The 25,697-nt window shown below is 35.7% G+C and overlaps 1 protein-coding gene across 2 annotated transcripts in view; it reads right to left on the bottom strand.

Moving 5' to 3' along the window:
• ADAM10 (ADAM metallopeptidase domain 10) overlaps nt 1-25,697 on the bottom strand; it is a 141,474-nt gene that overhangs the window by 52,938 nt on the left and 62,839 nt on the right. For both annotated transcript variants that reach the window (XM_045449599.1, XM_045449600.1), the window contains exons 4-5: nt 24,772-24,930; nt 8,037-8,137 (exon numbers count right to left, since the gene is read on the bottom strand). In XM_045449599.1, coding sequence (XP_045305555.1) covers nt 8,037-8,137; nt 24,772-24,930 — 260 coding nt within the window. The remainder of the gene's footprint in view (nt 1-8,036; nt 8,138-24,771; nt 24,931-25,697) is intronic.

The following is a 25,697-nucleotide window of genomic DNA, read 5'->3' as shown; positions in this document are numbered from 1 at the left end:
TATTCTTAATGATACTTTTAGAGGTTTTTTTTTAAATTTATTTTGAGAGAGACAGAAAGACAGTGAGAGAGCATGGGGGAGGGGCAGAGAGAGAGATTGAAAGAGGGAATCCCCAGCAGGCTCCACACTGTCAACTTAGAGCCCAATGCAGGACTTGAACTCATGAACCACAAGATAATGACCTGAGCCAAAATCAAGAGTCAGATGTGTAACCAACTGAACCACCCAGGCACCCCTACAGGGTTTTTTTGAATTTCATTTTCTAAATGTTCATTGGTAGTATACAGAATACAACTGATTTTTGCATACTGACTTTTTATCTATCCTGTATGCTTGGAAAATTCACTTACTAATTTTGTAACTTTTCCTAGATTCATTAGGACTTTCTAAGCATACTCTCAATTCACCTACAAATAAATGCGGTTTATTTTCTTTATAATCTACATGCCTTTCATTTCTTTTTCTTGCCTAATTGTGCTATGACCGTGATGTGTTATCTTCTTTTAAATATTGCTGAGTTTGACTTGTTAATATTTTAAGAAATTTTGCATACATATTTATAAGGGATGTTTGTTTGTAGTTTAGTTTTCTTACAATCTCTTTGTATAGTGTGGGTATCAGGATAATGCTGGCCTGACAGAATGTGCTAAGTTTTCCTTTCTCCTTTATTTTCTTAAGGGCTTTGGGTAAGACTGATATTATTTTTTAAATGTTTAGACTTCAAGAGTGAAACTACGGGGCGCCTGGGTGGCTCAGTCGGTTAAACATCCAACTTTGGCCCAGGTCATGATCTCATGGCTCGTTAGTTCGAGCCCCACATCGGGCTCTGTGCTCACAGCTGAGCCTGGAGCCTGATTTGGATTCTGTGCCTCCCTCTCTCTCTGCCTATTTCTCTCTCTCTCTCTTCAAAAATAAACATTAAATAAAATTTTTAAAAAAAGAGTGAAACTATATCTGGGCTTGAACATTCCTTAACGGAAAATTATTAAGTATCAATCTAATCTCATGGTATACACACCTACTATTCTATTTTTGCTTGTTTTTCTTAATTTGTATGTGTAAAGGAATCTGCCTATTAAGTTGGCTGTTGAATTTATTGGCTCAATGTACTGAAAACTTAAACTACTAATGTGTATGGTAATATCCCCTCTTTCATTCCTGACACTATTAATTTGTGTTTTCTCTTTATTTCTTGATCAGACTAGCTAAAAGTTTATCAATTATATTAACCTTTTCTATTGATTTTTCTCGTTTTTATATCATCGATATATCTCTTACCTATTGTTTTATTCTTCATACTTTGAGTTCAATTTGTACTTCCTAATCTAGCTTTTTTTTTTTTTTTAAGAGAGAGTGTGCAAGTGGGGGAGAGGGCCAAGGGAGGGACAGAGTGAAAGGGAGGGAGTGGGGGGGGGAGAGAGAGAAAGAGGGAGGGAAAGAGGGGGAAGGGAGAGGGAGAGACGGAGAGACAGAGAGAGAGGGGGAGAGAGGGGGAGAGAGGGAGAGAATATGAATCTTAAGCAGGCTCCATGCTCAGAAGCCCAACAAGAGGCTTGATCCCATGACCATGAGATCATGCATGACTTGAGCCAAATCAAGAGTCGGACACTCAACCAACTAAGCCACCCAAGCTACCCCTCTTCTCTAGCTTTTTAAGGTGGATGCTTGTATGAGTGATTTCTAGATCTTTCTTCTTTTCCAATATGATCATTTAAGACTTTACATTCTTTGTTGTTAGCAGATGTTTAATGTGCATTCTTTACTTCTTTGTATAGACCTAAATTTCCATCTGGTACCTTTTTCTACCCAAAGAACATCCTTTAACATTTCTTGCATTTAAATTTTCTTTCAGTGGTTATACAACTTAAGCTGAATCTAACAAATTTTATTGTCTTGTATTTTTGTTATCATTCACTTCAAAATGTTTTCCAATTGCATTATTTTCCAATTGTCTTATTTACATATGACTTAATTTCTAAAAATTTTAGGATTTTCCTAATTTTTTATTACTGATTTCTAATTTAATTTCCTTGAGACTTAAGAACTTATTGTATGTAACTTCAATCCTTCTAAACCTATTGGGACTTATTTTGCAGCCTGGCATATGTTAGCAAATGTTCATGTACACTTGTAAAGAATATGTATCTGCTACTGTTGAGTGGAAAGTTCTTTAAGTGTCAATTAGGTTGGGTTGGTTCAGAGTGGTGTTCAAGTGCCCTATATCCTAAATGATTTTCTGTCTACTTGCTCTATCAACTTATCAGTCAACTTACTTGTTTACTCAGAAATGAGTGTACCTCTGACTATAATTTGTAGATTTTTCCATTTTTCCTTTCAGTTGTGTCAGTTTTTCCTTAATATATTTCATAGCTCTATTAATAACTGCACTATTAACTAACTTTTAGGGATTATTTCTCTTGAAGTAAAATGTCCCCCCCCCCTTGTCTACAGTAATATTCTGTAAACTAATATACATTCTTTGAGATTAATATGGTTACTCTAACATTCTTATGATGAGTGCTTGTATGATACATGTTTTGTTATCCTTTTACACTGTGTCTTTTACATTAAAAAAAATTTTTTTAACGTTTATTCATTTTTGAGAGACAGAGGCAGAGTGCAAGCAGGGGAGGGATAGAGAGAGAGGGAAACACAGAACGCAAAGCAGGCTCCAGGCTCTGAGCTGTCAGCACAGACCCCAATGTGGGGCTTGAACCCACAAACCGTGAGATCATGACCTGAGCCGAAGTTAGACACTTAACTGACCGAGCCACCAGGCACACCTCTGTGTCTTTATATTTAAACTGCGTTTCTTTTAGACAGATTTGGTCTTACTTCTTTAATCGCTCTTACATTCAGCTTTTTAAATCAATATGTGTAGTCCATTGACGTTTAATGTAATCATTAATATGGTTAGATTTAAAATTACCATCTTGGTATTTATGTTCTATTTGTCCCATATGTTCTTTGTTCTTTTTTTTTCCTACCTTCTTTTGGATTAACTGAGTATTTTAAATTACAGTTAACCCCTGAACAACCCAGGGATTAGGGATGCTGACCACTCACACAGTTGAAAATCCACATATAACTTTTGACTCCCCCCAAACTTAAATACCATAGCCTGTTGTTGACTGGAAGCCTTACCGATTACTAGTAAGTTAAAATGTATTTTGCGTATTATATGTATTATGCACTATAATCTTATAATAAAGCTAAATAAAATCAGAAGAAAGAGAAAATACATTTACAATGCTGTAGTTTATGTACTGTACAGTATTTACAGAAAAAAAATCCACATATAAGTGGACTTGTGCAGTTCAAACCCATGTTGTTCAAGGGTCAACTGTACATATGATTTCCTTTATTGTCCTGTTAAATGTATCTCCACTATTTTTTTCAGTGCTAATTCCAGGACAGGGGACATTTCTGCAAACGTCTTCTTAAAAGGACTGATAGTAAATACTTAAGACTTTTGGGCCACATTGTCTCTGTTACAACTACCCAACTCTACCAGTATAGTGCAAAGGCAGCCACAAACATGCATCTATGAATGACTGTGGTTGAGTTCCAGAACTTTACTTACAAAACAGGCAGCTGGCCCAAGGGCTGCAGTTTGCTGAGTTTGCTGAGTCTACCTGACAAAATTATGCTGCTTCCTGTATAGTGTTAAGAAGATTACAACAATATACTTCCACTCTTCCCCTTCTTATCCTTTGTGCTATTATCATAAATTTTGATTCTTCGTATATTATAAATTCATTTTACATTGTTACTAATTTAAATAATCATCTTCTTAAAGAAAGTACTTAAATGATAAAAATGTCCTTTATATTTTACCTATGTATTTACTATTTTAGGCTCTTCACCTCTTTGTATAAATCTGCATCTCCATCTGGTATTCTTTTTCTATCTGAAAAACATCCCTTGACATTTGTTGCAATGTAAATCTCCTAGAAGCAAATTCTCTCAGCTTTTGCCTAAAAAAGATCTTTAGGGGCACCTGAGTGGCTCAGTCGGTTAAGCATCTGACTTTGGTTCAGGTCATGATCTCACGGTCCAGGGTTTGAGCCCCATGTTGGGCTCTGTGCTGAGAGCTCAGAACCTGGAGCCTACTTTGGGTTCTGTGCCTCCCTCTCTCTCTGCCTCTCCCCACCTCATGCTCTGTCTCTGTCTCTCAAAAATAATAAACATTAAAATAAATTTTAAGATATTTAATTCGCACTCATTTTTAAATATTATTCTCACAGAATAAAGGATCTTAGTTGGAAAGGTTTCTTTCAACATTTTAAAGATGTCATTCCATATATGTCTTCAGTTTGCAATGTGTGATAAGCAGTCAGCAGTTTTTCTTATAATATTTGCTTCCCTGTATGTAAACGTATATTCTTTTCTATGGCTTTTATTTTTAAGAACTTTATTTTTAAGTAATCTCTACATTCAACGTGGGGCTCAAGCTCACAATCCCAAGATTCAATGCTCCACCAATGGAGCTAGCCAGGTGCCCCTCTATGGCTGCTTTTCTGATGTTCTCATTTCCAGTAATTTGATTTTTTAATATGTCCTGGTATGATTTTATGTTTATCCTGCTCAAGTTTCACTGAGCTTCTTAGGTTATGGGTTAAAATATTTCTTCATATCTTAAAATTCTGGAAACATTACTCTTTCAAATATTTTTTCTACTTTCCTTCCTCCTTGGAATCCAATTGTTTTCTTTATTTTCGTTCTTTCCGGTTAGATTTGGATTGTTTCTATTCTTCTACTGTCCCTTATTCAAGTTTACTCATGTTATCTTCTGCAATAACTAATTTGCTCTTAAGTCTCTCCATTAAATTTTCCAATTCAGAAAATGTACTTTTCATAGTTTATAAGTTACATCTGGGTCTTTATTATAATTTCTATTCTCTCCTGTTTGTTTTCATGTTTTTCTGTAACTCTTTGAACATATTAATGATAGTTGTTTTAAAGTCCTTGTGTACTAATGCCTATAATTTTTGGTTCTGTTTCTGATCACATTTTTATCTTTTTATCATCCAGTAATGTTTTTTGAATGTTAGACATTCAAATGTAACATTACTAGATATTTACATTGCTGAGTATCTGCATTCTGTGTCTTCCTTTAATAAATATTATTGAGTTTTATTTTGACAGGGAGCTAATTTACTTGAAATCACTTTGATCTTTCTCAAGCTTCATTTTTCAGCTTTATAAAGGAAGGCTTGGAGTAGTCTTTACTCTAGGGTAAGGTCAACCTACTCCTAGCATGTCCGGTTCTCGACCAAGTGTAATTCCTTACAGTTGTTCAATTTATAGTTTCTTGAGTAGTTTGTCTTTCTCTAGTAGTTGTCTAATAGAATCTCACCCTATGCATCCAACAGATGAGTATTCAGCTAAAACTCAAGGCAACCTCTGTCCAGATATCTGGAGCTTTTTCTCAGTGTAATCCTCTCCTCTCAGGTACTCTGCCCTAAGTCCAGATACCTCACCCTCCCTAAACTTTGACTTGTCTCTTCAACTCAGCAAGACTGCTATGTACTTCTTACTCTTCTTGAGATCCCCTTCCTCTGTGCCATACCTAAAATTTTGCCACCAGCTAAAAAAAAAAAAAAAAACAAAAAACAAACAAACAAAAAAACCCATCAGGGAAATCACAGAGAGATTTAGAGAGACAATTCTTTCATATATTTTGCAAGTAGTCTAGTTGGAAATCAGTTACTCCATCACAGCTGGAAGTTAAAATCTCTATTTACTTTTTCCACTAAGAGTTTCAAAGTTTTCATTTAGACATTTAGTACTTTAATATATCTGGAGTTTTATACATGATGTGAGATGGAGACCTGACTTCGTTTTTTTTCAAATGTACATTTTTTTCTGGCTCCAATTATTCAATGGTCTCTACTTTTCCACAGTGGTTTGAGACTCCACCTCTACTACTTAACAACAAAGTTTCACACGTGTATGGGTCTCTTCCTCAGTATTCGATTTTATTCCTCTGGTCAATTTGTTCATCCTATGCTAATATCACACTCTCAAGTATTATAACCAGTCATAAAATCTTCCAGAGTAAATCCCTCTTTACAGTTTACAATCTTTAGGTGGTCGCTACTTCTTCTTAGCCTTTACTTTTCTGTATAACATTCTCAACCCATCGTGTGGTGTGAATAACCCTGTTGTAATTTATATTGGAATTGCAGTGAACCTACAAATCAATATGAGGAAAATTGGTATTTTTATAATATTAGGTATTATTTTCCACAAATATGGTATATCTCTCCTTTTATTTAAAATCAATCTTCTTTAACATTTCTTCCAAAGTTCTACAATTTTCCTTATTTAACCCTTATAATCCTTTGTTACACTGCTTCTTTCAATACATGGTATTCTTGATACTATTATTAATGATGTCCTCTCTTTCATTACATTTCTGGTAATCTACTGCTGATATAAAGAAATGCAACCTACTTTCATATATGAATATTGTATCGAGCCACTGCTAAACTCTTATATTTAGCAATCTGTAGTCTTGTCCTCTCTATTCATATCATCAATACCTTAGTACAGGCCACTATTGTCAACTGAAACAACTTCTAATTAGTCTCCTAGTCTCTAGGTTTGCACTCCACCCTGGAGTTAAAAATCTTTTTTTTTTTTTTTAACTTATTTATTTTAAGTAATGTCTATATCCAACAAGGGGCTCAAACTCATGACCCTGAGATCAAAAGTCACATGCTCTTTCACTGTCTTCTGAGTCAGCTGGGTGCCCCTGGAGTTAAAAATTTTTACTGGTCTTATCTCTCCTTTGTATACACTACTCCTCCTGTCTTCCTATCTCTTTGCAGCCAACCTAACATCTCCTTATTCTTTTAGTTTCTGATTGCTGTCCTCAAATACTTCCTACACTAAATTAACTATTCCTTTTATGCTTAATCCTCCTCTATCTCTTATCATTCTCAATTGTTTCTGTCTCCAATTAAACTACAGTTGATCCCTGAACAAACCCTTCAGAGGTCTGAACTGTGTGAGTCCATTTATATGTGGATTTTTTTTTCCATACATAAACTACAGTACTGTCAATGTATTTTCTCTTCCTTCTAATTTTCTTAATAACATTTTTTAATCTAGCTTACTTTACTGTAATAATACACTATATGATCATATAACATACAAAATCCATTAATCAACTATTTGTGTTATCAGTAAGGTATCCAGTCAATAGTAGGCTATTAGTTTTGGGGGAGTCAAAAGTTACACGTGGATTTTCAACTGCATGAGGGTCGGCACCCCTACCTACCATGTTGTTCAAGGGTCAAGTTGTATTAACTTTTTGAGAACAAGCTTGTATCTTCATTTCCACATACTCCCAGAACCTACCAGTCTTTAACATGTTAGAAGATTGATACATAATTGTTCAACAAATGCAAAAATAAAATCTCACTTGTATTTGACAGATCCCCTGAAATAGAATTGTTTGTCCCACTCTGCAGATCAAGAAATGCACAAATCTGCATTTGTGACTCAAGAAACTCAAGCAACATTACTCTATCTTACTACTTATAGAAGGATGACAAAATACATAATAAATGTTTACCATAAATATAATTTTTTCATTTAAATTTGTGTTTTGAATAACTATTTTTAAGAAGGTCAAAAAAAGAGTTTAAAAAAAAAAACACAATAGTCACTGGGGCGCCTGGGTGGCTCAGTCAGTTAAGCGACCAGCTCAGGTCATGATCTTAAGATTTGTGGGTTCAAGCCCTGCGTCAAGTCCTGTACTGACAGCTCAGAGCCTGGAGCCTGCTTTGAATTCTGTGTCTCCCTCTCTCTCTGCCTCTCCCCAACTCTGTCTCTCTCTTTCAAAAATAAATAAACATTAAAAGAATTTTAAAGAAGTTTTAACTTATAATCATCATCATCATCATCATCTCTCCACAGAGGTATAAATCTTTCAGAAATTCCAGAACATATGTTTTTTTAATGCAGGAACACATGCCGAAGACCATTTCCATTTCTTAAATGCAAGCTAGTATTAAAATCCTTACCTGTGTTACTTCCTCTACACCAGTCATCTGGTACTTCCTCATCCTTTCAAATACTGAATGATCTGCACAGCCCCCCTGTGGACCATATTTATGGGGATAGTCTACAACACAAAGAAGCAATTTCATTACTATTACATGCTTGATATTACTAATTACCTGATAAATGAAAAACAATGTCACAATTCATGAAAGCCACCAACGCTTGTTGAGCATTCTCATTTTAAAACCTGGCAGGTTTGTAAGTTTTCCCTCAATAAAATATCATTGGTCTCTAGATTTTTGTCATATAGATGATTTGTGAATTCTAAAAAAGAACAATAATATTCTTTATTCTAGGTTTAATTTTCCCAACATCTCCTGCTTCAGATATATAAAGTATGTTAATACTGAAATTTACTTCATTTTGTAATTTATAACATTCCCTCCACATTAAATTTCATATGCTGCACATGTACACCTCAAGCTGAACTACAGTTAGACTAATATAATATTCTACTGGCTTGAATTCCTTCAATGAATACCAACTGGACTCAAGGAAAAGTGATTTAGGAACATGCTCCATGGCATAGTAAAAGCAGACTGAGTTTAAATTTCTTCCATGTGTAATTCAAGTGAATGCTATTAGCCAGGAACAATTTTATCATCATTTGTGTTCCCTTTATAATTAAGCAGTGATTATTTTTAACCGAATTGGTTCTATTTCCAGATAGCTGTTCCATTTTAGTTTAGTCTTTTAAAAGTTTATTCCATTCTTTAAAATTTCATGTACTTCTCCCTTATTAGGGTTCTCCATATTCATGAACATATTTCATAATTTAATCAAGTTACCATAATTAAGAGAACTGTCAAAATAAAAATACCAAGACACGGGTGAGAGGGGAAGCACTGAAAAGCCCTTAAGTAGTTTAAGACATAATACACAGAACTATAATTAGAAATACTGCAGGCAGTTTCTTAAAATCTAGAACCTTGGGGCTCCCGGGTGGCTCAGTTGGTTAAGCCTATGACTCTTGGTTTTGGCTCAGGTCATGACCTCATGGTTTGTGAGATGGAGCCCTGCGACAGGCTCTGCACTGACAGCGTGGAGCCTGCCTGGGATTCTCTCTCTCCCTCTCTACCTGGCCCCTTCCCTCCTCACGTTCGTTCTCTCAAAATAAATAAACTTTTGGGGCGCCTGGGTGGCGCAGTCGGTTGGGCGTCCGACTTCAGCCAGGTCACGATCTCGCGGCCCGTGAGTTCAGGCCCCGCGTCGGGCTCTAGGCTGATGGCTCAGAGCCTGGAGCCTGTTTCCGATTCTGTGTCTCCCTCTATCTCTGCCCCTCCCCCGTTCATGCTCTGTCTCTCTCTGTCCCAAAAATAAATAAATGTTGAAAAAAAAAATTAAAAAAATAAATAAATAAATAAATAAATAAACTTTTTAAAAAAGAAAAAAAAATCTAGAACCTATAGTGGATACTAGTGGCCTATTTCTTTGGAAATAGTAATAATTTTATTTCAAATTTATTTAAATTCTTGTTAACATATAATGTAATACTGGTTTCAGGAGCAGAATTAAGCAATTCACCACTTACATATAACACCCAGTGCTCATCATAATAAAATACAAATTTATTTATTTATTTATTTATTTATTTATTTATTTATTTATTAAAAAAATTTTTTTTTTTTGGACATTTGTTCATTTCTGAAAGAGAGACAGAGCATGAGTGGGGGAGGGGCAGAGAGAGAGGGAGACACAGAATCCAAAGCAGGCTCTAGGCTCCGAGCTATCAGCACAGAGCCCGACGCAGGGCTCGAACTCACCAACTGTGAGATCATGACCTGAGCCAAAGTCGGACGTTCAACCAACCGAGCCACCCAGGTGCCCCAATACAATACAAATTTAAACTGGCAGTTAAGAAGTAGTGGTATGGACAACCTACATTTACTGATATTAATAACTCTGACTTAAACTTTAAATTAGTTTTTTATTAGAGGTCAAGACTGCAAAAGCTGTAAAATTCTAATCAATAAATGTGAGATGATGGACTTTATTAAAAAGGTACCACTTTATAACCTCACATGTATAAAGTGACTTAGGTAAGGATCATCGATGGATACTAAAACCACTAGGTGAAAGATATGAGGTAACAGGATATTCATGGTCACTGAAAGTATCACCCCATAAATTACTTACTAATTATAAAGGAAAAAGATAACTTCACACTAAAGATGTGGTAATGATCACTTCATTCACCAGGTAATGAAGCGAAGCACTACCAGTAGTAGAAAGATATGTGCCTCTTGACGCAATGCAATAAGGAATGCCCAGCTTTCCCTCTACAGTATTCTTGACAAAATATGCTCATTGAATCTAATCATGAATAAACAATCAAACACACACCAAAATGCAGAATATCCTAAGTCACGGACCTAGACATGTGAAAATCAGCAATGTCACTTAAAGGGGGGAAAAAAAACAGAAAAAGTTGAGAACTAAGGGTGGGGAGCCTGGCAATAGAGACACTAAAAAAGACATAATAAACAAATGTCAAAAAGGTATTTTTAGTACAACTGAAAAAATGTTATTCTAGGCTGTACAGTATATGGTATTATTGAATTAATGTTAAAATTTTTAGGGGTGAAACACTACTAGCTATTTGGGAAAATGTACATATGCTTAGGGATATGTGTTTTAGGGGATGAATTTACATTTGAAATTTCCAAAATAAAATTAGGACTAAAAGACTGCAATATTGTTGGAACAAACTTAAATGATTTCAAAGTGGAAAACACACAACTGAAGTGCTAAATGAGAAAAAAATTAATACATTTATTATTTTACCATTTCAAAGTTTGGCTGTGGGAAAATACAATATCATCCAACATGTATCTAATAAGAATCTACCACAAAGGCTGCAAAGTTTTTCAATATGAATATGCCCAGAGTTTTAATTCTCACCATTTAGAATATTTGGGGTTATTATCACCACAATACCATCTTCTGATACTATAATTTTAACCTGAAAATATCCCAATAAGCCTTGCCCAGATTCTTAATGGAATCTAACTTGCCTGAACCACCACGTGAAGAAGTTCCTCCATACCAAGAACACTCATTTTAATAAATAAGGAAAAATTATACAGGCATACTCATAGACAAGTTTATACACATACTTAAGCACCTTTTGCAGTTAACAGAATTTAGATCCCTTGAAATTTTGCTCCTTACTTTAATTTTTATTAAAATGCCAGGTTCAGAGTTTGATATTATTTATAAATCCATAATTTTGTACTATTTTATTTTACTCCCATGCTAGGACAGTCCAGTCTCTAGTAACTAAGAATGTGGACTGATTCTTTGGCTTAGTTTTCCCTGAACTCCTGGCTAAAGAAATGGTTTATCTAAGATAACAATGTGTATAAGGAGGAGTCCCTCTGCTGATGACTGTGGCAGCAACTAAGCAGATAAGTAAAAACTGTACTCAGAATTACTGATACACAAAATATTTTGCCATATAAAATGGATGAAACTATACATTTTCAAAAGTTTAGTTTCTGTTCCAATGTGATAAGCAACTAAATTTATGATTCAATTAGTACATTATGTTTTTATTTTTCCATTAATGGGTCAGTGTGTGGTGCCCTAATTTAGATTTGTTTATTAAGTCAGTATTTAAGTTAATAAGAATCTATTTCACCACTTACTTAGGCTAATTAAATTCAATGAAATAAATATATATTTACCATGTGATGAAATTCTTAGAGTTGAATTAAACATCTCCCAAAACATACACAAAAAAGAGCTATTTTGACCTCTGAAACTAATACAACTGTGCATGTTAACTGTATTTTCTTTAAAATTAAAAACTTAAAAAAAAGAACTATTTTAAACTATATTTTTGATTTATCATATTTCTTAAAACCATCTTAATAAGTGCCAAATCCAAACTGCTATGTCTCACACAGACATGAGCACAGACACATGAGCATGGAACATTGATGACCCCACTCCCAAATAAAAAACTATTTAACTTAGCCTTTCAAAAAACAAACCCTGTGATTAAATCATTACAATCAATTTTCAAATGAACTTTCCCTAAATGTCCCTGGTCTCCCCATCCCACATGCCACGCAACTACTAGAAGGAAAGGAAAGGAAAAGAAAGGGAAAGGGAAATGGAAAGAGAAAGGGTAAAGGAAACAAAAAAGGAAAAAGGAAAAGGAAAGAAATAAGAAAGGAAAAAAAGATGGGAGGGGAGGAGAAGGGACAGGAGGAGAGGACAGGAGGCAAGGGAAGGAAAGGGGAGGAGAGGGAAGAAAGAAAATGAAGGGAAAGGAAAGAAAGAGGAAAGGGAAGAATGAAAGAAAGAATATGGGGGCAGAGGGACTAATGTGTTTACTAAAATATATAAACTCCCCAAAAACCCTTCGTATCAGTATGTCACTTAACCAATAAAAAAGTTTTTAACTATTCAAAATTTTTACTTGAAAAACAATTTTACAGGGCATCTGGTTGAGCGTTCAACTTCGGCTCAGGTTATGACCTCAGGTTCTAGGATTCAAGCCCCACATTGGTTTCATTGCTGTTAGCACAGAGCCTGCTTCAGATCCTCTGTCTCCCCACCTCAGCCCCTCCCCAGCTCAAACTCTTTCTCTCAGAAAATAAATAAACATTAAAAAAAAATAATAAACAGGGGCGCCTGGGTGGCGCAGTCGGTTAAGCGTCCGACTTCAGCCAGGTCACGATCTCGCGGTCCGTGAGTTTGAGCCCCGCGTCAGGCTCTGGGCTGATGGCTCAGAGCCTGGAGCCTGTTTCCGATTCTGTGTCTCCCCCTCTCTCTGACCCTCCCCCGTTCATGCTCTGTCTCTCTCTGTCCCAAAAATAAATAAACGTTGAAAAAAAAAATTAAAAAAAAAATAATAAACAATTTTACTCTTGGTTTAGTTCGGCAGCCATTGACCAACAGGTCCTCATTATCCTGTGTTCAAAGGCAGACCGAATTCTCCAGCTCCGTTCCAAGTTAGGTAGGACATATAACCAAGTTCAAGTTGAAGGAATGTGAGCAGTAGGGAAGTGCACTAGCCAGGATCCTCCATGCTCTTTTCACCTGAATGTCTACTGGGAGATAACCTGGGAACAGCATGAAATAAAGTACCCCAGATTCTTGGGGCGCCTGGGTGGCTCAGTGGGTTAAGCATCCAACTTCCGCTCAGGTCATGGTTTGTGAGTTCGAGCCCTGCATCTGGGTGACAGCTCAGAGCCTGGAATCTGCTTCGGATTCTGTGTCTCCCTTTCTCTCTGCCTCCTTCCCTTCTCATTTACCCTCTCTTCTCTCTCTCAAAAATAAACATTTTTTTTAAAAAAGTATCCCAGATTCCTGAATTACTTATTGAAGAAAAGCTGCCTAATAAGGAATACTCACATTACACTGTCACAGTTTAATGAATTTTTAGTGCATTTTGTCACTGAATATGGGAGCTATTTGGTACTGCAGTTAGCAATGCCTTAATACATGGTGAAAACGTTTGTCAAGGAGAACAGAACAATTCATTTATACCTGCTTTCCAATGGCATTTAGCAATTTTTTCCAATCACCGACAGTACCAAAATAATCTTAGACTAGGATATCAGAAATTCTTTAGCAGTGTATTTATTGTCATTTTCTGAATGTTTTCATTTATAACTACTTTTCACTTATCCCCAGTCAGAACTCCTGCCAAAAAATCATCATATAGTTAAGTTGAAGACTGATACAGTACAGTAATAATTCTATCTTTTAACTAAAGATAAATCTCATAAACCCTATACTACCCAGATAAAATATATTACATGCTTAGGTAAATGTACTATTATCACTGTTCAAAGAGTTTTTCAAAATTTACTCAATGCAAGATTTTCAGTTTTAGAAAGCAAAAGAGCTGTGAAGCTTGTTAGCAATGTGGTTATAAGTCCACCACATAATACATATGTCAAAATAACATTTTTGTTATATATAATTTATATATATATATTATATATAATTTAGTTCAACTAAAATACTTCAAGATATAAATCATTTCATTAGCTTGATACTATTCACACTTGAGAAATAACAAAAATAATCTGATCATGATAGGAATTGGGATTTACCTCCATTCAAAACACACTAACAAATATATTTTTAATCTGTTTCTACAAAAACAAAAAAGAGCTACTACAAAGTATTTCTGGAAAAGAGAATTTAAACTTCCAAACATTTGAACCAGTAAATGTACATGGCATTTAATGTATTATCTTACTGAATTCAGAAACAAAACAAAAATGTCCCTGTTTTAAAGTGTAACATCATTTTCTTAAGGGAAGCCAAAGAAGAATATACACGTCTGATTTATATAAACCCAGCAGTCCCTATTATATAGTAACCCAATAAAATATAAATACTTTCCAGATATTAATAATACTAGACACATTGACACTCTTGTCATCAATACATTGCCACTGATGCTCGGCATTTGAGCATTAAGATTAAGGTAAACAAGGGTGCCTGGGTGGCTCAGTTGATTAAGCGTCCAACTTCAGCTCAGGTCATGATCTCGTGGTTTGTGAGTTCAAGCCCCGTGTAGGGCTCTGTGCTGACAGCTCAGAGCCTGGAGCCTGCTTCAGATTCTGTGTCTCCCTCTCTCTCTGCCCCTGCCCGGCTCACACTCCATCTCTCTCTCTCAAAAATAAATAAACATGTAAAAAAAATTTTTTTAAAGGTTAAGGTAAGCAAACAAGTACTGCCTAAAGGGTATCTCATCTATTTGATAAAATACATAAAGCTAATATATTTACAGACATAAATAAACATACATAGGTGTACCCACACATACATATTTGTGACACTATACATGTAGCTGATGTTAGGGTAGATTTCTTTCTACCATTCCTCCACAGTCAGAAGTCAAACACATATTGGGGCGCCTGGGTGACTCAGTCGGTTAAGTGTCCAACTTCAGCTCACATCATGATCTCGCGGTTCATGAGTTCAAGCCCCGTATCAGGCTCTGTGCTGACAGCTCAGAGCCTGGAGCCTGCTTTGGATCCTGTGTCTCCCCCCTCTCTGCCCCTCCCCTACTCACACTCTGTCTCTCTCTCAAAAATAAAATAAATATTAAAAATATATATTTTAAAGAAGTAAAACAAATACTAGTATAATAGCACACCATCTATAGGCTAACATCAGCAGCAGTTGAAAGGAAGCCTGTAGAAACTTAAGAACACAACCATCACCTAGCAGGCCATTATTCCCCAGGGTGAAAGGACGGCCTATAGGAAGATCACTCAGCCTCACCCCACCTCCAATAAGTTGTACGGCTGGAATCAAGAGACTACCTATGTTTAAGAAAATCACCTCCTCTGGTCCACCACCTGGGAGAGTCAAGAAACTCCTGCAGCACTGTCCAACTCCATCAGGCAGGCTCCAGCAAGAATCAAGGGGGGGACCCAAAAACTCTTCCTGTTTTAGGGAAGACATTCCCCTGCCCCTCATGTCTCTAAACACTCACAACTATCTACCACCTTCTGCCTTGGGACCCTCAAGGACTATTGTCATTGTAACCCAGCTTTTATACTCATGAGACTATACCACCAACTACTCTAACTCATTATAGGTATTTGCTGCCCCCCAGGTCACTACTTCCCTTTATTTCCTTATTTTTAGCTCTTAACTCACTGTCACTCTCCAACATCATCCCAACATAATTCTTAGTGATTCCAACATTAATGTTGATGATCCTTCCAGTACACTAACCTTTTCTCCAATGATCTTCTCCTACCTGAAGTTCTCACTTACATAATAATTCTTTTGAACCTGTCATTACTAATAAGTGAAACCCATTTACAGTCTCAACTTGCACATCCTACTTTCTTTCCATGAGCTGTCTTTTCACAACACTCCCTCCAACAATCCTGCAACACCACTAAGAACTTTCCATCTACGAATGTTACCACCTTGCTCACTATCTATCAATGAATATTCTTTCTTCTGTTTATTCAGCTTAAATCCAATAGTGGATTATTATCATAATTACTTCACCGCATTGGCTTAAAACTTCCTTTCCCTTCCCAATCCCAACTCTCAACCAAATCCTGTTTAAAATGAACTTTCTACCTACACCCCTGCAAATGAATAGGCCTAGAAAAAACTGGTAACTATGACTATTCTCACTCAAAAATCATAATCTGTAACTCCTAGCAGCTCCTTTGTGCTACCTGGCATGGATACTTTATTTCCAGAGTCCATTCTCAATCTTATTTACCCAGTTAACTGTAGGCACTCACTGCTTTACCACATGAACAGCAGCAATAAAACTGATCGTGCCAGCTGAAACTATGCAAACTATGATCTTAATATCAATGGGGAAAATTATAATTGTTCCCAGGTTTTAAAATATTTAAATACTAAAATACTAATACCTTTTTACTAAATATAGTAAAACTCTCAATACTAAAACTCCTATTATTTATAAATCTATAGGACAATGAAAATAATAAAACTATTATTTAGTACACCATACTTTAAAACATTAGAAACATGAAGAATTAGATCTAAAGAAAAATATAGTGTTTTATTTCTTTATAAATTGTATTTTATATATCATCAACTAGAGATATACTTTTTTGAAAGTTGGATATTTAGGGTAAAAAATATATTTCCAAACCAACAAAACAATATTTACATATGCTTCAAATCCTGTCAGCACAAAACTGCCCCAACAGAAAAAAAAAAGGAATCAAGTGTAGAATTTTCCCTACATACTTTCAAAACTTCTAAAAGACCCTATTTTCCCTGGTCACCACATTAACTATGAAAATGGACAATGACATTTTCCCTCTAAAATTACTGACAATATAATTCCCATTTCTAGAAAAAGCCTTTGTTCAACTAATGAATAAGCCCTCATTGTGATGCTAAATCATAGGATGCACTGTAGTTCCCCTGAAAAGGCCAAACAGCATATTCTTTCACAAAGAATGAATCATTGGTGTAGAATATTCAGCCTATTTAAAACAAAGATCAGCTTTAAATCTATTGCCTTTCTTCCAGTTCTTTTGCATGCCAAACTCTTGCTTTTGTTTTGCTGTAGGAGGGACAAATATAAATAATACATATATTGTGATACTACCTCAAGCAGGAAACAGTTCCAGTTAACTCTCAATCATCCACTCCAGGAAGAGGGAAATATTTACTGTTCAGATTCTCTGTCCAACAGAACTGGTACATAAAACACCCACTGCTTACTGCATCCTAACTAGAGTAGACCTTGCATCCTCACTATTCCCAGTAAGGCTTCCCCCACCTCACTGTGACTGACAGGTTAGAATTTTGACTACAGGGATGCCTCAGTCGGTTAGGCCTCAGACACTTGGTTTCAGCTCAGGTCATGATCATATAGTTAGTGAGATCAAGTCCCGCATGATCGCTGATAGCACGGAGTCTGCTTGGGATTCTCTCTGTCCCTCTCACTCTGTCCCTCCCCTGCACATGTGCTGGTGTGTGAGGACATGCATTCTCTCTCTCTCTCTCAAAATAAATAAACTTTAAAAGAAAAAAAAAAAAGAAATGTGACTGCAAAACCAAGGTCTTGCCTATGAGATGACTCTAACATTCAAAATATTTGGTGTAATCTCTCCATTAACATGCTATAAATTACCAAATCCAATGAAATAATCTAATTTTTATTGTATTAATTGAGTTTAAAACAGATGGACTCCACAGACAGACAATGAACAAAAAGCTGTTTTGTTAATATCTGGAGGGTAGGTGGGTAGGGTTCTTGCCCACAAAAATGCCATTTATTCCTAAAGTTGCCAAAAACCAACAAGGATTCACTGATGGAGAGTAAAAAGGGAAAGTAGGCTATTATTTTATTATTTTATTTTATTTTTATTTTATTTTATTATTTTATTTTATTTTAGAACAGAGGAGGAGTTTGGAGGAATAAAGGAATAGCTAGGACACACCCCAAATGTCCTTTCTTCTAACTCCAGGGGATAGGAGTCCCTTTCTCCCAAACACCCTGTCCCCATTCTCCACATCCAGTTTCTATTTGGGGAGGGTGGGGACAGCATGGGAAGAAAGGCATAGTATGACTGTCCCTGGGAAGGAGAGGAAGCTGAAGATGGTCCCCTTTTCCACATATACTCACAATACTCATCTCCCAGGAAACAGAGATGGGAAGCTGAGACAAGCATGTCCTTCCCCATCCCTGGTTTTTAAGAAGAAAGGGTTAGTGTTGGGAGCCAAGCAGATCATGGGCATCAGGTCAGTAGGAGAATTGTTGCTCTATTATTCTGATCAATTATAAAGAGAATCACTAGACTCTAAGGTGCATTAGGATAAGACCCTCTGTGTCCACAGGATCTCAAACTATCTTATACAAATTAGGCACTCAAATAATGTTAATAAATAATCATGTGTCAACCACACTCAAATTTTTAAAATAATTAATCATTAAACCTGTAAAACTTACAACTGAAACATGTATTGAAAACCTGTAACATACTGAATCAACATGACCATTATTTCCATTTATTCAGTCTGGGATAGAGAAAATGGGTGAGTCCAGGCCAAGGAAGATGCCAGTTTCACTTCTTTTCTGAAGTCCCTGAGCTGTGGTAGCTAAAAACAAATATTATCAGCCAGAGTAATAGCTACCTTTCTCCTGTCTTCAGAGATTCTTTTCTCTAACAGCCAAAAGTCTACCCTATGTTCAAGGTTCAAGTCAAATGCCATCTCCCCTAAGAAGTATTCCTAAGGATCCCTAAGGCTCCCTCAGGGTGCACTACCCTCAGTACTCTGATGACATTTTGCTTAAGCATTTATCACATTCTGACGATATTACTGACTGGAAATTCCCCTGAAGGATTTTCTTTTGAAGTCTTAATCCTTCCTATACATTCACAAATCAATAAACATTTGTTGAATTTAATTTTTCAGTCAGCAGCTGGTTTCCATTCCTCTTCAAAGGTCATCCATTAACCAAACACCTATAAACTGCTGACTCCAATAACCTCCTTTTGGCCTTCATTCCATCCGCAATAACTAGGAACTGTCTGCAACTTAAAACTGTTTCTACATGAAGGTGTGCTCTAAATCCCTAACTACTTTACAGATTCACATAAAATAGAACCTGTTCAAAATTAGGGCGTGTATGCACATAAATTTCCTAATTGTATGTCAGTGTTATTTTTCATTGCGTCAATTTCTTTACAAAACAAGTAATGAGAAAAAAAAAAACTATTAAGTTACCAAACATCAGCAATACAAGAATAAATAGACACAGAGTACACATCCTCAAAGAACTTACAGTCTAGCTGGGATATTAGACATATATAAACAAGAATCTATTTAAATTCACCAAGTGTTAAGTGTTGCCGCAATTATCCACAGTTCATAAACAGTTAAATATTGGTTGAATTTAATTACTCATCCAGTCAACAGCTGTCTTCCTTCCATGCCTCTTCTCAGAGGTCAATCATATGGACCACTGACCTGTAAACTGCTGGATTCAAAACACAGCAACAACTCACCGATACATAAATGGCAGTAAAGAGAGGACACCCAGAACTGACGGGCCAGAAAAGACTTCTAGAAATATTATTTCTGAACTGCATTTCGAAGGATGAGTATTGGTTTGGGGGAAAAAGAATCTATAAGATCAGTGTTTCTTCTGCTCTCTTGCTTCCACAAGTTCATCTTAAGTTTCCAAAATGTCTCCTTTCTAGAGCTCAGGTAACAGACCAAGGCATTTAAAAGTCCTTAGTATATATTTCATCCTCTTGTCTTTTTTCAAATTTATCATATGTAAAATGATGTTTAATCAATCAGTAGTTGATAGGCTACTATCAAAAGCTTTAGAGTTTTTATTTTTAATAACCCAAAACTAAAAACAACCCAAATGTCCATTGACAGGTGAATGCATAAACATCTATACAATGAAATACTACTCAATAAAAAGTAATGCACTATTAATATACACAAACATAGATGAATCTCAAAAAAATTGTGCTAAATTAAAGAAGTCAGATTTTTTTTTAAGAGTACATAATACAGGAGCACCTGGGTGGCCCAGCCAGGTAAGCATCTGACTCCTGATTTTGGCTCAGGTCATGACTTCGTGGTTCATGACTTCAAGCCCCATATCGGGCTCTGTGCAGAGATCCTGCTTGAGATCCTCTCTCTCCCTCTCCCTCTGTCCCTCCCCCACTCATGAGCATGTGCGTTCTCTCTCTCTCTCTCTCTCTCTCAAAAATAAATAAACTTAAAAAAAAAGAGTACATAATATAAAATCACATTTACATAAAATTCTACAAAATGAAAACTAGCCTGCAGTTTAGTGCCTGAGGAAAAAAGGGTTGAGAAGAGAAGGACTACACTGAGTAGGAGGAAGATTTGGGGGGGAAATGGATACATACACTATCTTGACTATGGTGATAGTTTCCCAGATGTACACAAATGCCAAAAAACTATCAAATAGTATACGTTACATATAAGCAGTTTTGAAGATAATGTATACCACAGCAATGTTTAATAGTAAAAAGGGGGGAAGAATTTAAATGTCCATGTAGTTGATGGGTTGCTAAACAATACATTCACCAATGAAACAACAGAATATTACACAACCGTTTAAAAGAAAAATGTTAATGGCAGTGGACACACTTCTACTTCATTTACAGGCAAAAATGTAATTTTTATATAGTCATTTGATAATCAGCAAAATTAAAAATATTTCCAGCTCTACAGAAAAAGTAGTTAGATATCATCCAATTTTAGAAGAGATAAGGGATATTAAAGATCTGGTCTAATGCCCTCATTTTATACATAGAAACTGAGACCTATTTACTTGCATAAAAAAAGTAAGACCTTCCCATAAGGTCACAAAGCTATTCTAGAGCATCATCTTGATTTCCCTTCTACTCCACTCTCATGCACATGGCATGCCTCAGTTCTCTGACACATTACCTCTTGTGCTTTCTCCTTACCACGTCTGTCACTAACTTGTATGATCCTGACCAAATGAATTAAACCCTGAAAACGTTTTAACTAGTTGATCTACAAGGCCACCTTTAAATCCACATTCTAACACTCCCTAAGCTGCTGAAACCAAAAACAGCGACATCAATGAATTCTTAGTGTAATGTCTGAATATAAATAGGCAAGAAAGCAAGACTGCTTATGCAGATTATCTAATTTACAAATTTACAAGCCATGAACAAGGGATTAAGTGGTACTCTGACCCTTGTCATAACTGTTCACACTTCTATGTACTAGAAGAAAGTGCTTTTTACTACTAAGTACAGAATTGAACAAGTGTGAATTTAAGATGATAAATACATGTGGTTATCACCACCACATCTGAGTATCAAAGCGACTGGAGAAGTTATTAAATATTTTCACTGAAAACTGTGCCTATGTTCTTGTACCACCTCAGAAGCCATTCCCTAAGGTTCTCCAGAACAGCAATATCATTCTCCATGGTGGCTTCATAGATTTATGCCAACAGGTGCAAAAACAGTATTAAAAGAAGAGTAACCAAATTCTCATCAGAATGCCTACCCAAAGTTGGTATACACAAAGGTGGTATACCTCACAGGTCATTTGCTTCTGCTGAGAATAACACACACACACACACACACACACACACACACACACACACGGACACTAAGTTCACTCAGGCATGTACACAGTGATCTAAACAATCACACAGTAATTAAGTTGTGAAAATAAATTATTAGGACTTAAGAAAATTCTATGAAAAGAATAACATACATTAAAGGAAAATCTTTCCCTTTTATTTTTTTTTTAATTATTTCTTTTTTTTTTAACGTTTATTTATTTTTGAGACAGAGAGAGACAGAGCATGAACGGGGGAAGGGCAGAGTGAGAAGGAGACACAGAACTGGAAGCAGGCTCCAGGCTCTGAGCCATCAGCCCAGAGCCCGACGCGGGGCTCGAACTCACGGACCGCGAGATCGTGACCTGAGCTGAAGTCGGATGCTTAACCTACTGAGCCACCCAGGCGCCCCAATCTTTCCCTTTTAATTAGTCATAAAGTAGAATATCCTTTGCTAAATATATTGAGGAGAGAATCTGGCTTATAACCACAAAAGTTGCAAATGTGTCATTTTAGAGAGGCTTACAGATTTCAGAAAAGCCCCAGAAATCCTTGGAGTAATGTTAGAATTGACAGTTTTTTCCCTTGAGTGAAGCAGAAAAGCACACGGTTAAGAATACAAGATCCATAATAAAGTGACATGTTTTCTAAGCCGTAAGTTTCTTCATATATAAAGTTGTGGAGAGGGGACTATGTGTGCCTATTATACTTGATAGTGTAATTATGAGGATTAAATGAAATAATGCAAGCAAAAAACTTTATATAGCACCAGGCATACATTAAACAGTAATAACTGTTCTTACTACTATTATTAGTACTATAACCTTAATTATTCTACTCAGAAAGGTTAAAGACTCAATTAAAAGGGAAGGGCACCTGGGTGGCTCACTCTGTTAAGGGTCAGACTTCCGCTCAGGTCATGATCTCACAGTTTGGGGGTTCGAGCCCGTGTTGGGCTCTGTGCTGACAGCTCACAGCCTGGTTCAGATTCTGTGTCTCCCTCTCTCTCTCTCTCTCTCTCTCTCTCTGCCCCTCCCCTTTCATTTTCTCTTTCTCTCTCAAAAAATAAATAAACATTAAAAAAAGAGAGCCAATTAAAAGTGAATGATCTGTCCTGTAGAAAAGGAGTAAGCTAACTACAGGCTGCTGCACACCTGAGTCCTTTGGTTTGGCATGCAAGCTAAGGAAAGTTTTTACATTTTTAAATTGTTGAAAACATTCGAACAAAATCACTCTTGACATTACTATTTGTAAGCTCTAATCCCACTATTGGTATATAATAAGAAGAATGTGAAAAGGCATGAACATATATTTTAATTGGCTAAATTAAAAATAAGAGCTGAAACCAATGGTAAAGTTAAATGCCAAAAAAGAATAGAAAACTCAGTCACATCCAATTTCACTGATCCTACAAGCTAACTCATTATCTTTGGGGAAAAAGAAAGGTTGACATAAAGGAAGATATTTGGAAGTTACTGTAAGATGCAAAGGGGAAAAATGCAATTATAGGACAGGAAGAAATAAAAGTGCAAAAAAAGAGCAGAATATGCTTAAGCTACATACAAACAGAAAAGAGGAGGGAAATGAGAGAGAAGATGCAATAACAGAAATCATAAAAGGCAGAACAAACACAGTATAGGGTGCTTATGGGGAAGTATAAATCAGCAAAGGATAACATTTGATTATAACACAATTAAAAACATGAGTTCAAAATCTGTCCATTATTCTCTTCCTCTCCCTCCTTTCCCAAAAGGTCTTGTTTGATTTTGAGAAATTATAAGGAAAATGTTTCAAGATTTCATTAAGTATCTATAAATAACCTGCTCCAGAGATTAAATAATATTTGGTATGTTTAAGGAGCAAAAGAAACAGAAACCACAGCTGAAGAATTTATATACCCTGATAGAAAAGGGAACCTGCAAGAAGATTAAATTGCTAAAAAATTACAAAGTAACACACAAATCAAGTATATCATAATTCTGTTGGAAGAAAGGAAGGCAGAGGAATTCATATTCCAACATGTGAAGAGGACTGTAGCTTAGAGCTTGAGAAGCATCTGAAATACCAGGAGGGAGAACTGGAAAAGGAATCAAAGAGGGATGAATAAAAATATAGCCAAGTAGCATTAATGAATTTGTGAGTTAGCAAGTAGCTAAAGTCATAAATGCATCCCATCTAGAATAATTATGCTATTTTCTGTAACAATCCAGCATCAGCGATAACAAGCAGCTGGAGAGACTGAAAAAGTATGGAAACTGTCAGAGCTGATAGAGCAGAAAGTCAAGATGGTTAGGCTTTCCAATACATTATTAGGAGTGAGAATGAAATTATTGATAATAAATTTCTGGCTGTAGAATGGAAAACGAAGCCAGAAGGAAGGTACCAAGTTAGGAAAATAGGCAAAAATTAAGAGGCTAGTCTAATTATAGTCAAAAATAAAATATAAGTATTCAAGAGGCATTATAAATTACAGGAATGTATTTCTGCATTATTTCATGAAAGCATTCTTGTGATTAGATGACCATGAATATATGGACAATGGTAAAATTAAAAGGAGAAGTCTAAGTACATTTTCTACTCTGAAAATGTAAAACAAGGACTCTCCTGACAAATTACCATCATATAAAGACCATGGTAGAGGACAAAATCTAACATGATAAACCTTCAGTCTTACCAAGCTAAAGTGAAATCATTATTTCAAGATTCCAAAAAGAAATATTCAAAGGATTCAGATATTACCAAATACCTAAAATATTCCTTAAACACTATACAAATATCCACCTTGAAATTTACATAAGAAAATAATGATACTTCAGTAGGCCACACACACAAAGGCATTATAGCATTAAATGACCGGCTGACATCAGAATATAGAATTTCCAGTTCAATCAGTGTTGTTGACTCATAGTTCATATAGAATTGGTTGTATCATATCAACAAAGTAGGAACGGCACGGACTGACAAGGAAATCACCTCTTTATAATAGATCTATTTTTCATTAAGTTGAGACTTTGGCTATGAAACTATTTTCACCTCAGACTTTGTATGTCTCACATACGTTTAACTATTTATATGCCTCTTTGCGAAAGGCTACCTGATAAAATTTAAGTACTTACTAATATCATCTTCATGATAAATGACAGAATGAAAAGGTAGAGTTCGGTCTTTAATATATCTCTCTGCTGGCTCAACATAAAATGTGCCACCACGAGTCTGGATGAATCCTTCAAATCTTCCATCAATAACAGACCCATGGCTAAAACTTCCTTCTTCACCTATTAATGAAAGGAACAAACTCTTGAAAAGTTAATTTGCAGGTAAATGTTAAATTCATTCTCCTTTAAAAAGCCATTCTTATACATTTTAAAAATGTGAATACAAATTTATTGGGGAAACTAATTTTCACATAAAATATATCAAGCTGAATCTGAGATGTGAACAGCAACTAGTACTTACTTAAAATCTAAACAGTTAACTAGACAACAATAATCAGAAATGGAACATCTATCTCTCCTTGGCAATCATATTCCCAGCACCTAAGCATAGTGCCTGGCAAGCATTCAACAGTCACTCAATAAATAATTATTACATTAACTCAAACTCAGAAAGAGGCAAGCAGATCCACTGATACAATATGTACTTTCAAAATAAAGATATTAAATAATCTTTTGGGTTTTTGCTCTAATTACATAAGCAAAAGTTCTTTTCCCACCTGATATAATCTGCATGAGACTTTTGGCATCCTTTTTTTATAAATACATTTTTTAAATAAGAAAGTCTCAAATATTTCAGAAGTAGTTTGAACAAAAAGTAATCCAATAATACTTTTTAAGATACTAGATTTGTAATACTGTCCCATCAATTATACTTCTCTAGTGAAAGAAAATATGGGATAAAAAAAAAAGGTATTCTGAGATATTCACAAAGAAAAGCTGAGCACCAACTGTCACATGACAAAAAGAAGTGGAAGTAGGAAGATGGTGCTTAAAAGTTAAATTTACCTGTTAAAATTTTCTCACTAAAATAAGTATCAGGCTTTCCA

The sequence above is a fragment of the Leopardus geoffroyi genome, chromosome B3, assembly GCF_018350155.1.
Source record: "Leopardus geoffroyi isolate Oge1 chromosome B3, O.geoffroyi_Oge1_pat1.0, whole genome shotgun sequence".
In the NCBI taxonomy this organism is placed as follows: domain Eukaryota; kingdom Metazoa; phylum Chordata; class Mammalia; order Carnivora; family Felidae; genus Leopardus; species Leopardus geoffroyi.
Note: the sequence above shows the minus strand (reverse complement) of the source record. Positions and strands in the feature narration are given on the sequence as shown.